Genomic DNA, 13,720 nt, shown 5'->3' on the forward strand with positions numbered 1-13,720 from the left:
TTAAAAGGAAGATACAAGTTGTGGTCAACTGTTGTTGTCTATGCAATAGAGACGAGGAAAAGGTAATTCATCTTACATTGTCCAGTGGCTTGGGTTTGCTCGGCTTTGATGTTTGGCTTGTTTGAAGTTCAGTGGGTTAGGCCTAGATCTACTAGAGGCTTGATTAAGGTCTGAAGAGGCTAGCTCATGGTGCTCATGTTTGTGAGTTTTGGAGGATCACGCATTTGTGTGTCTGGTGGTGTTTATGGCTTGAACAAAATAGGAGATTCTTTGAAAGGAAGGAGACTTCTATTGGTGTGTTGAAGTATTTCATTATTAGCTCTATTTTCTTTGAAGAGAGAGTGGACTTTATAGACTTTTTGAGATATTAGAGGCCCTATTCGTCTTGTGTAACTTTTCAAGGATGCATTCCCTTATTGAATGCTTCTTTATATATAATCTTACTTATAAAAAAATAAAAAATTTATATTCCAATGGGGTTTAAAGCAATTTACTTATTTTTTCCTTTATTTAATAACAGTTATAATGTCAACACTAAATAGTATTCTAAGTTTGTTTTTTCTTTTTTCTTTTTTCTTTTTTCTTTCTCATTTAACAGTATTATAAGTTAAAGAAATTTCTCTATTCACATTCAATGGAGGCAAAATACTAGTGGTATAGAGAAACAGGTGAAAACAGATAAATTAAAGCTGAAGTAAGTGGAACAAATTATTCTGTGTATCTTGCTTATTACAAAGGAAAAAAAAAAGGGACTTCACAGATGTACAGCAATGAAGTAGAAATTGATGCATCATATGTATATTTCATAGATGTAGCACAATGGAACAGAAATTGGCGAGCTCAAAAATGAATCTCAGTTCACTAATTTAAATCACAAGCAATTTCGAATAAGTTTCTTCTCAATCCAATAGATCGACAAGTTTCAAAATTGGATCAAACCTGGTTTTACTATTTGATTTTGGGCGAATTTTCAATCCCGCGAGCCCCTAGCTTGGTTATTCTTATAGGTTTAAAACATTTATTTCTTTCTCATCGTCAATTCATTTTTCCAAGAATACTTTTCTATCCCCACTCTCTTCTCTTCCAATTTCTAATCTTCCATAACAAATAAAAAATCACCAGTATTGAGACCACATTGGAGAAATGAAGCCGAGTTAGGACGAGTCGATGACCCAGTGTTCCCCGTCGATTTGGACTCGGAGACCATTGACTCGGGCAAACAAATCCACAGCTCTTTTAACACCTTTATTATCAAGTGGAAGGAAATAGTCATGCCCAAACAAAACACCACCGGGTCTTAACAATTTGTAAGCTAGGTTTATGTCTACCCAGGCGGAGTGAAAGTCATGACCCGCATCCACTTCAATTAAATCGGCAAACACACCCCAACGGCACAGAACATCCAGAGTTATCCAGGAGGAAAACGGCAGGAACAACACCGACTCGGTTGCGTTTTCATGCACCACGTTTTGCATGAACTGGTACATAAGCAACAAGTCGCCGTTTATCATCGGTATATCCCCTTCCTCCTCCACGACTTCTTGGTGGTGACGGCCCCAGGGCTGGCCGCGGAAATCGTCGATGCATATTATCTGAGTTCCGAGGCCGAGTCCACTCGCCAACTCGGCCATGTGAGTCGCCGACGCGCCCAAGAACGTGCCCACCTCAATTATGACCTTGGGTCGGACTCTGCGGATTAGGGTCTCGAAAACGGAGTTGTACGAGTCCCACCCTTTGATTCTCTTCTCGCGGAGGAAGGGGCTAACGTGCGCCGGGGGAAAATTGTCGTACGGGGACACGCCGTCGAACAATCGGTCGAGAAGCATTTGGCGCACGAGATTGGAAGGAACTGGGTCGTTGCTGCAACGAGTAGCGAAACGGTAGTGGTCGTCGAGGCCGCCGCCTGCGGCGGCAGCGTTGTCTGAACTCATTAGTTGGGTGGGAGAGCAGGGTGATGACCTGCCGGATGGAGCGGAGAAGTAACCCAAGATGTAGGATAGGAGGAGGAGGATGAAAAAATACGCAGTGGGCTTGGTGAACTTTTGGCGGGCAAAAGCGGTGGCCTTTCTATGGTGGTGGTAGAGTGGTTCTTGTTGGTCTTCTTTCATGTCGTCTTTCATGTTTCTTCTTGCTTTTCTTTTACAATTCAATCTTCTGCTTTTTAAATAGAGAGAAGGCTTTGTTATGGACGTACGTTGACGTTATGTTTCAAATTTACTGTGTTTAATTAACTTTATGTTTATGAAAGACTTAAAAGTCACTTTACAACACTAATTTTAGAGTTTTAAACCTGACATTATTTAAAACTGAATTTAATTTTATATTAAATTCATTACATCATATGCATTTACTCTGAACACAATTCGAGAGAGAGAGAGAGAGAGAGAGAGAGTGAGTGTTTTGACATTAAAGTTATGAGACAAGTATTTTCAAATTATTGAACTTCACCATAATTACTTATTGAATTTCACCATAATTACAGGCGGAGCCGGTTCATATCGGGGGCACATTTCTCCTTGGCTTGGCCGTTTATCATATTATTATAGTTAATTTTTGAACTTTTTAAGGGACTAACAATATGTAAGTTTGGGGGTGTAACGAGCGCTGAATATTATATATTCGAGCCCCTAAAGATATGTATGTTAAGACCTAAAGTGATACTTCTATCTATTATTATACTCACTTCTGTATAATTCGTGTTTTTAGGTACTTTCCCAAATGAATAGTTAAAACCGGGTTTTTATGATAAAAAGAATGATAAGGAAGTTTACCGAGTCGTTACCGGTCATTCAAAGGAAGCCGAGAGTCAAAATGATGAATTTTGGGGAATTTCAAGTTCAGAAGCTCAAGCCTCAGTTCTATGGCTCGAGCACAACAGATAAAAACAAGAAATTCCACAAAGGCAAGAAAGCTCAAGCCCTGACCTTCAAAGCTCGAGCCCAACCACAGGGTGCTCGAGCCTTTGCCTAAGAGTTCGAGTACATGATGCGTCGGAATTGAAAAGTTGATCTAAACTCCAAGGACCTCGTGCTAAGCCTTAGGGATCGAGCACATGTTCAAGAAACTCGAGTCCATAGCCCTAAAGCTCGAGCCCAACACCTTGGGATCGAGCACCATGAAGAGGGGATCTAGCGTCATCAATAAAAGACGTTTCGGACAAATTTTGCTCCCAGAGCTCGAGCCCAACTCAGAAAGCTCTAGCACAATCACTCAGGGCTCGAGCATTACTGAAAGTTTTGAACCTATTTCAATATTTTGGGCATAACTTTTGACTCAAAACTCCAAATTGAGCAAACTTAACGGCTCTGGAAAGAAGACTCGAAGCCCGATATTTTTGTCTCTAATAGCCATCTCGAGATTTACACTCTAAATGTGTCAAAATTAGGTTACAACGTCAAAACAAGTTGTTGATAGGTTAAGTTCGAGCCCCGACTCCAGAGCTCGAGCTCTGACATCCTGGAGGTTAAAATTTCATGCGGGAATTATATATTTTGACTCTTCTTTGTTTCCTTATTGGCTTAATTGTTACCAAAAGCTGTAAAACCAATCCAAAGAGGATTGGGACTTGTTCTCCATTATAAAAGAAGAGGAGAAGACACATTAAGGGATCCATCAATCTCTCTCATATCTCTCTCTTACGACGGCTTTTAGAGTTTTGAAGAAGAAGATCCCAAAGGAGTTTTGGCGGTCCATGGCGATGAAGACCACAACAACACAGATGATATCTTATATTGTCATGAGTAGCTAATTCCTCTCTTAGGGCATTGATGTAAACCGAATCCGAATACTATGATTTGATTGTTATGTACTTTGGGAATTTAATATATTATGTATTTTGATTATATGATTATGGGCAATTGAGCCAACTCAATTGGTGTTTAATGAATTAATAGTTTTTGACTAGTTATTACCTTGTTTTAGATATAACAGCTCATAAATTATTTTCAACCCATTCTTATTGGACGATATCTGGGGGAGCCCTGTCGAACATAAGAATAGAGATCATGTAATGGTGTTCAAACATTTTTCTTGAATGAATTCTTTCATAATCTATGCTTAGGGAAGACGAGTTATACTGTAATATTAGTTAAAAGTAGGTAGGTAGATAATTTGTGTCAACTTTTGATAGGTTATAGTTAGAAAATTTCAATGAAACATCTTTCTTTAAATTTGAATTAAACAACTGTTATTGAGTTTAATTCCATATGATACATAATTATTGAAATCCCAAGGTTGAACAGTTGGTCATAGTATGAGATTCGTGGTGAAGTCAATCCTTAACTATTTCTTCTCTTGATCTCAATCATTTTATTCCGTTTATTTTCTTTTATGTTATTGAATTGTAGCACAACACAACAAATCAAATCCTCTTTCTAAATTAAAATAGTATTGATTGAAGAGTCGATAAACCACCACAGTCCTTGAGGTTCGACACCCTCAACATAGCCCTATCGTACAAGGATTCATTCTATTGCAAGTAGTATTTTATTATTGATAAATATAAACACACATCAACCCCCAAAAATGAAAATGTCTCCCAAAGAAGCAATGCACATATACCCCCACAAAACATAATATAAAGAGCATGCTTTGTTATACAATTAAACTATGCACCAACAATAAAATAAATTAAAGTGAATGAGTCTCAAGAGCAAGCCAGTACCTTTTTTACTCATCCAGTGCACAATCCCTACTTCAATACATACAATCCCGGATGGAGGGATCATCTAAATTTCTCGTGGAGAAATCAAGAAGTGAGTGCAAACCCTCCTCATCCTCAAAACTCTCAAGGAAAGTATGTTCCTCCACATCTCTAAAATTTTCATACTCAAGCTTATCATCCTCCATTGTATCATCAAAATGTGAATCGCTCTTCCAATCAAAATCATCAAGCTTCAAATCCTCAATCATACTTTCATCCACCTAAAGCACCTCAAAGGAACTCCGCCTTTGAGGACAAGGTTTTGGTCGCTTTGGGTAATCTCAAGGTGAATACTCAATTGTTCTATTCTAATTCCCAATCAATTGCAAAATTTGAATCCCAAATTGGGCAAATTGTAAATTCTATGAATACAAGGGAGAAGGGAAAGTTGCCAAGTCAACCCGCTTTTATGATGTTCTAAAGCATCTATGTATATCTTGAAAGCCTTTTATTCATATAGGTTTAATGTTAGCTTCATTAAGATATAATTGATATTATTCTTGTATTACCTCTACCATTTTAACTTGTTAGATTTGTGTATAATGCTTGTTAAATGGTGTATGGTTTACCTTATATTTCAACATCTTATGTAATGCTTACATGTTTAAGTTGCTAAGGTATTAGAGACCTTGATTTTCTAGCATGGAGTTAGTCCTTTATTTGATATGTCAGTGTTAGCAAATGCACATATATCACTTATTTGATTTTATCCCATAAGTAGCATTAAAGACTTAGGACATGGAATGCTTGATTCCTAAAATTTGTGTGTGCATGGAAGGTAAACTGTGAGCATTGACTATATGGCTATATTGTGGAAATGGTTGTTGATTTTGGGAGATTCTTGGGACATTGTGACTTAAGAATGTGAGGGTTTGGCTCTCACGGGTGAGCTCGGGCTCCCCATTTGTATAATGGCCACTAGGGTAGTTCCCAGCGAGTTAGTAGCTCAGCAATAGCTATCTTTTCCGATACACAGTGATACGTGTGACTATATGTGTGTGATACTCCTGGATCTCCGGATGCGGGTTGGCCAGGCCCACGCCTGATGACCTGAGGATATCAAAATAATTAGCAATAAACGAACATAGAATACAATTAAGGAAAAACAGGAATAAATAAAAATTTGCTGAAAAGAAACTAAAATGATAATCCAAATACTGAAACCTCAGAATAAAATTAAATTAATAAAGAATTATTCTGATACATCCAAATTCTCCATTTCTAATACAACTTGGGAATCCATCTGGTGGACCCCTAGAAACTCCAACACTGAAATCATCAACCGAAGAACTCCACTGCTAAATCATGAAGAAGCTCCTACGTCGTCGGAAGAATGAGAAGCCGTTTCTGCTCAGCACGAACAAGATCTAAGACCTGGAACCGTTCGTTACCTGAAAAATAATAGTGGGTCAGGCCCACGAACAAGTTCTATCCTAACTACAATCCAAACATAGACTCGATACGCAGATACATCCTAGATATCTCAACCATATCTATATAGTCCATAATAGATAAATATATATCCACACTACAGGACTCTCACTAAACTATGCTGAGGGTCTCAACCTGAATAGAAGGCAACATGCAATACGCACCTGAGTGGGCATGACTACCTAAGCCTAACAGGATATACCTCAACCAACATAGCTAGCTACGCATCCTACTGCATATATGCACCCTAACCAATGATCCTGAGACTCAGGCTCATATCGTGGTACCATAAAAATATATTTAAAATCCATTCATATCCATCCATAGGAAATCCCATAAATCGTTCAACTTGTTCAACTGCACAGACTTATAAAAGAGATCCAATAAGTCGTTCAGCTTATTCAACCGCACAGACTTAAATATAAGGAGAATTATGTTTTTTTTATTATTTTATAATTCGTACCTTTAATCCAAAATTGGTAGGACTGAGTATTTTGAATCAGTCTGTCCCTAGTATGCCATTGTCCCATACCGGTACATACAATCCACAAAATCTATATAATTGATTGAACAGGTAAAACTGTTCACCAATTAAAATCCATAAGGTAGAAATTAGCGTTTTGAGTTAAACCATACCTAGTATGTCACCGTCCCATACCGGTGCATACAATCCTCCATATCCATGTAAATTACAACATATAAATAATAAGTAAGTAATTTACAGTCCAAAACCAAATATCCAAATGATTGCAGAAAGAAGATTCACAATCTCGCAATTAAAATCTAGTATTAATCCAGGTAATTGCATCAAAGAATTTAATATTCTAACAATTAACATCCAAGGCATGCATAGTTCCAATCTAAAATAAAAACCTTATCATGCATTTAAAACAAGTTTTATTAACATACTGGATCCCATTACATTGCTAAAAATCTAATTAAGCAATTAATCCGTCTTCCATCCGTTAACAGCGTAGAAAATTTATCAATTTTATACTGTTTGTCCAATTGATTTAGAAATCAACTTTAATCAATTCAAGGTTTTAATCACACCCAAAATTAACTATTTAATCCCTCTGTGAAGTCCCATTAAATTTCTGAAATTTAAACAAGCCACTCAGTTCCTTTCTTCTGTTAATAGCATACACAGTTGTATATTTTTACACTGCTTCATCCTTTATCATAGAGACTTAAACCATGCAATAATAAGTTTAATAACACTTAGAATTAACCATTTAGACCCTCTGTAAAACCCCAGAGTCAACAGCACAGTTCCTGTGATACCCCTCGGATCCGAGACACGGGTTGATCAGGCCCAGGCCCAAAATCCGAGGGATATCAAACAATTAATATGTAACCGAATATAGAATACAAGATAACATAAGAAATAAAAATAATAAGCTGAAAGAATCTAGAAATAAAATCCTTTATAATTAAATACTTAAAACCTGATAATTCAAAACTCCATAAGTTTACAACTCGGGAATCCATCCATTGGACCCTTTATTAAAAATTCCCCAAAAGGTACTGAAATAATAAAAATAAAAATCCAAAGCTATCATAGAGAAGATTCCTACATAATCAGAGGAATGAATAGCTGTATCTGCTCTACACGTCCAAACTCTAACCCTGGAACTGACGAGCACTTGAAAAATAAAGAAGTGGGTCAGGCCCACATGCAAGTCCTGATCTACTACAATCCAAACAGTAATCCGATACGCAGATACATCCTAAAAAGACTCAACAATATCTAGAGTAGTCCATATATGTATATAGTATACATTATAGGACGCTCGCTAGTCCAGTAGGTCTGTCTCAGCTTGCATAGAAGGCAACATGCGAATACGCACCCGAATGTGGGCATGAGTACCTGGACCTACCAGGGAACAACACCTATGTCCAGTTATCCATCCTAGGCGATATACGCGCCCTAACCATGGTCCTGAGACTCAAGCTCATACCATGGCACATAAAATAAATATATAAAGTCCGTACTCCTGATACAAAATATTATCCATCGGTATAGTGGTCTGATATATGTATAACCAATACATCCTGAAACCATAATAGGTCATTCAATTTATTTGTTTGACATGACACAAGTAGGTGATGGATTTAACCTTTATAGTTAATGCATACCTTAATCCAAATTTGATAGGACTTAGTGTTTTGAACTAATCCATTCCCAATATAGGTAGGTCTTAGTGTTTTGAACCAAGGCATCCCTAATATGACACCGTCCTATACTGGTTCATATATATATCCATATAAGTAGGACTTAACCTTTTTATGGTTAGTCCAACTCATTCCAAATTAGGTAGGATTTAGTGCTTGAACTAATCCATACCTAGTATGTCACCGTCCCATACCGGTACATACAATCCTCCAATTAACGAAGTTGACACAAACAGGAATAAGTATTTATCAACCATACTTCAGAATTAGCATAAATATAGTTTAACATGTATATAACCAACTTATGCATTCAATATAAGATATAGAATCCCAATTACAGTCCGTTAAATTTATTAAGTAGAATTTACACAATCTACTTCTCCAAACAGTACCATAACTGATGCAATGTAAAACAGATTTTAACACCAGTTGATCCCAACTAAGCATACATATAACTATACAACAGTATGCTTATAACACAGCTGCAAAACATGATTTATAAATCCAAGTCATGCAGAGAAATAAAATTCCAAAAATAGTAGACAATAGAAATTAATTTTCAAATCATCCACCCACGGGTTCACTGTTTAATCTTAGATTAATCCCGTTCTTAGTTCCTACTTGTAATCATGCTTCCCAACAATTTTTACAAATCTTAAACATTAAATTACAACATCTAGTAGCCTTTAAATAATTTTAGAAAATCCAATTTCAGCCAAAAAGTCCCTAAAAATTCAATTCTGTGCGTTTTAAAATAGAGCAGGCTCTAAAATTTGGAGCCTGCTCAATTTTTCTCTTGGAGCCGGCTCTAAACCACTTAGAGCCGGCTAAAAGACACTTGGAGCCGCCTCCAAATAAGTTTGGAGCCGGCTCTAAGGTATTTGAGAGCCTGCTCTCTTTTCCCCTAGCCGCCGTTGTCCGTTCCAGCTTCGTCTTCTCCAATTCCGGTAACTACAGAGCCTCTATGGTCTATTCTAATTCTTATTCAAGGTTCAATCTTAGTCCTAACTAATTTTAAACCACTGAGATCCAATCCTAACATGTGGAGGAACACAAGTTTTAAATCAACAATTACAACACCTCTATTAACCAACTTTAAGCAAGCTGCGACAGATTTAATTCAGATGAATTTGATGCAATTAAATACTGTTCTAAGCACCTGTTCTAAGGTTCAAACTCAGTCCTAGATTAATTACTAGGCAACCATATGAATCGTTGATCTCAATTAAACAAGAAAATAAACATGTTACAGGAGAAACCAACTAACAGAAACCTAAAGAATTTTGGTACAACAGCTCCATTCAACGAAGTTAATTATCAGTTTAAACATGCAAAATAGATTGTTTAAGCATTAGTTTAATTCCTGGAGTCTTCCTAAACACGCACAGAACACAGATTAAAGAGATAGAGAAGAACAAGACTTACCTTAAGTTTCAAAGTTGAAACACTGAATCCACGTCTCTGAGTTTTAGTTTTCCTTGCTCTGCCTTCCTAAGCCCTCTCTGTAAATTACTCACTTTCTGTTTCACTGCCCTCACAACCCTCTGTATCACTGTATACATGACTATGGTGAGTAGGGTTTACAAAAACCCTTAGCAGACGTAAACATATGTATTTATAGGCTTAAGTTGAAACCCTAACCTTAATCCTAAACCACCTACAGGTTGGCTCAGAATAAAACACAATGAAATTAACAAAACCCTAATAATTTAAAACAGTTAAGTTGTCTCTAAAATAATTAAACCAATTACAAATAAATCAATTAAAAAAAATCAACAAAATTAAATAAAACAATTTAAGCAATATTAACAATTAAACAGGTAATAAAACCAGTCACAAAAATGCAGCACTTAACGTAAGCTAAATAAATCTAAGAATTCAACAATTTAATAAATCAAAGAAAACAAGTAAACCAAAGAATTAATTCAAATAATACAAATAAGTCAAGTACGTCAAATAATTCAAAAACAATTAAACAATTAAAAAGTCAATTAAAACATAAATTAAAAAATTAAATATCAGGACTATCCTTTTGAAATTAGGGGTATTACAGTTCCCATGCTTTAACAGTAAACAAGTTGTTCCTAAATTTTTTTTTTCTTCAGAAAACACTATTGAAAAGAGCCTCTTCCAAAAAACTGGAGAAGGCTCTAAACTCCTAGAGCTTTCTCTAAAAAAAATGGAGAAGGCTCTAAGCTACCTAGAGACCTCTCCAACTAAGGGAGAGCCTTCTTTAAGATTCAAGAGCCTTCTCTAAGTTTTTTTTTTTTTTTTTTAAACTTTTGTAACACACCCTATAACACCCAAAGCCACAGAGCCTGCTCCATTGTTTACTTTCCTACCATTGCATCCATTACATCTGTAGATATAATTTATGTCATATGAGGATTTAAAGTTTCATGAAAACCATAATTAGAAACCCTTGTAAACTTCCAACCCCTTCTAAAAAATGAAACTTCTCCAAACAGTGCACCAAGAAAGTAAAAACGCAGAAAACATCAACTAAAGGAGAGCCTGCTCTTTGAAAATTGAGAGCAGGCTCTAAAAGAACCTAGAGCTGGCTCTAAACCACCTTGGAGCCGGCTCTTTATAAGTGGGAGCCGGCTCTTGGTTTTCCCAGAGCCGGCTCTCTCCCCTCTGTGAGCCTCGTTCCTCTTCAGCTTCGTCTCTGACCTCTGCTTCAACTTCGGCCTCTTCCTACCCCTCTGTTCTTTCTTACAACTGGTCTTATGTAATACCCCGATATTTTAAAGGATTTATTAAACGAAATTAATTACTTTTATTTTATTTTAAATGATTTATTTGATTTAATTTGAATTAATTGTGTTTTTTTTTTTTAATTTTTAATTAATTTGTTTTCTTGAGTGCTTGATTAAGTATTTTATTTTATTTATATTTCGTGAATCATTGATATGATGATTGTTGTGTGCGTGCTTAATTATTGATTGTATTATTAGCGTGTAGTTATGATGTGACTTAGTTGTACATTCTTGTTTATTTATATGGGTTATGTAATTAGATATTTTAATCTAAGTGTTTATTTAATTATTTTATTTATTTAAATTATTTGGACTGGGCTTAAGGGAGATTGGATTAAAGGACATGGTCTTGGACTTGGATGAAGCCTTGATGGGTTAATTAATAAAGGCCCATGGTTATTGGATTATTTAAATGATCATTTTTGTTTATTTAATTATATATAAAAATAATAATTAAATAATAGGTGTTACGGAAGGATATATGTTTATGGATATATATATAGGATTTATGATTTAATTAACCGATGGTTAATTATGGGAGATATATATATATATAAAAACTAATATAATATATGTTTATATATATTATATTATTTAAATAGTATTAGTTTATTATTTTATTTGGTAGTCCTACTAGGAATAGGATTTAGGGTTTAACGGGTATAACTATACACATAAGGATTAGGATTAAAAAGTTTACACATTAGAAAAATTAAGAGAGACAGAGAGAGAAGAAGAAGAGAAAATGGACAAGGAGTAGGCCGGATTTGAGAAAGAGGATGCCGGAATTGGAGGAGATAATCAAAGATTACAGCTTCGATTTCGTTTCGAAATTTTCAGGCAAGTTATTTTCTAACTCTCCTCTTAGCCTCTTAGGACCCATAAATTTATCACCTTGGGTGCCAGAGTTTTAGATTAAAATCATTAATTAAGTCATGTTAGATCGAAATAATTAAAAACATAAATTATTATTTTTGATTTGTGGGTTTATCGGATTTTAAATATGTATATAGGTGTTGCATATATTTAAAAATTAAGTTATAGGTTTGATCTGTGACAAGAGGGTTAATAATGATTTCTGGAATTTTTCTAGAATTTCTTGGAATTTTTATGTATTTTTTTTTGGATTTGGTTTTTTATTTTTCTGATATTTTTAGAATTATATACAATTATTTATATGTATAAATATAATATATACACATTGTGTAAAACGAATGGGAGGCTGCGGCGCAATAAAACGGTTTCGATTCGGTGCGACCAGGTACACTACACTACGGTGCGCCTCAAATCAGGACCATGGGATGGTCCTGATGACCAGCGAAAGTTTCGGTGTGGTACGGCGCATGGGGAGAGGGTACACCGCAGATATGGACTGTTGGATGAAGTGGGTGGATGCTGGATTGTTTCAGTGCATCGCGGCGCATGGAGACATGGTAAGCGCACGTCTATGGACCGTAGATAAGGTCTAGTCAACAAATAAATGATCTAGTGTGGCGCAGCTCAACAAAACATGGAGTACCGACAAACCAGAGAACACCACGTCATCCAGAGTAGTAATCAAGCGCGTGGGAAGCGCGTGAGAGCGCGTGTACAAGCGTGAAGCTACGTGGCTGCTTGTGGAGGCGCGTGCAAAAGCTTTAGGGGCGTTTGGCAGCGCGTGAGGGGGTGTTTGGAGTCCCGGAAAGATCTTGTGGGGTCCGGTGAATTTTCAGAATTGGTTTTAAGCCTGTTAGGGTTGAAAATAACCACTAGAGGAGGTATTCTTGGTATTCTGAGAACCATAGAGTGTTACCACGAGGATTAGTAGCATTTATGTTGAGTAAATATAATAATCTATTATATTGTCATGGATGAATGTGTATATATGTGTATAAATATATATATATATATATATATATATATATATATATATATATATATATGGTATTTGATTAATCGGGGGTTATTAGGGAAGGATTGTACACGTATATATTACATAATATACGTGTATATATATATGTATGTTAATTATGATTATTATTCTTATTTAATATATCTGGATAAACTGGTTATTAAGTTAGGTATGTGCTTATAATCTGCATGAGATATTTATGTATAAATTGGTTATTGTTGAGCTTACAATTTGTACATGATTGAGTTATCATAGGTGTAATTATATTGCCTAGGGATTTGTATGAATAAAAATACATACATAGGAAGCGTGGATGAGTTGCTAGGTTATTAGTATAGATATATGTACTTGTAGAGGCATGGTTGAATTGCCAAATGTATAAATAAATATACTTAAAGGAGGCATGGTTGAATTGCCAAAGGTATAAATAAATATACTTTAAGGAGGCATTGAATTGCCAGTATATAAATAAATAAATATATTTATAATGACATGGTTGATTTGCCAAAGTGTAATTATTGCTATGTGTTAGATGATTAAAGTATATCATCTATGGTTATTGCATGTATAGGTTGGATTAGGGTTAGATGTTCTTAAATTAGAATAGTCTAATACTTACAGGTTAGTGTATTATTTTATTCATATTAATAAAATAATACTGGTGATGACATGGATGATTTGTCAAAGCCTAGTTGTGTGATTTAAATACTTTTAATCATTATTGGTTTTGGGAATTAAATATAATATTCTTTTAATTATATT

The 13,720-nt window shown here is 35.5% G+C and overlaps 1 protein-coding gene across 1 annotated transcript; it reads right to left on the reverse strand.

Annotated features, from left to right (window-relative positions):
• Positions 1-1,154: 1,154 nt before the first annotated feature.
• Positions 1,155-2,120, reverse strand: LOC132313916 (uncharacterized). The gene has a single exon (XM_059812851.1). It carries the CDS (start codon positions 2,118-2,120, stop codon positions 1,155-1,157), a length of 966 nt encoding a protein of 321 aa, XP_059668834.1.
• Positions 2,121-13,720: the final 11,600 nt, after the last annotated feature.

The sequence above is a fragment of the Cornus florida genome, unplaced genomic scaffold (assembly GCF_030987335.1).
Source record: "Cornus florida cultivar Cherokee Brave unplaced genomic scaffold, ASM3098733v1 CherokeeBrave_3.0.0_Hap2_Chr06, whole genome shotgun sequence".
NCBI classification, from domain to species: Eukaryota; Viridiplantae; Streptophyta; class Magnoliopsida; order Cornales; family Cornaceae; genus Cornus; species Cornus florida.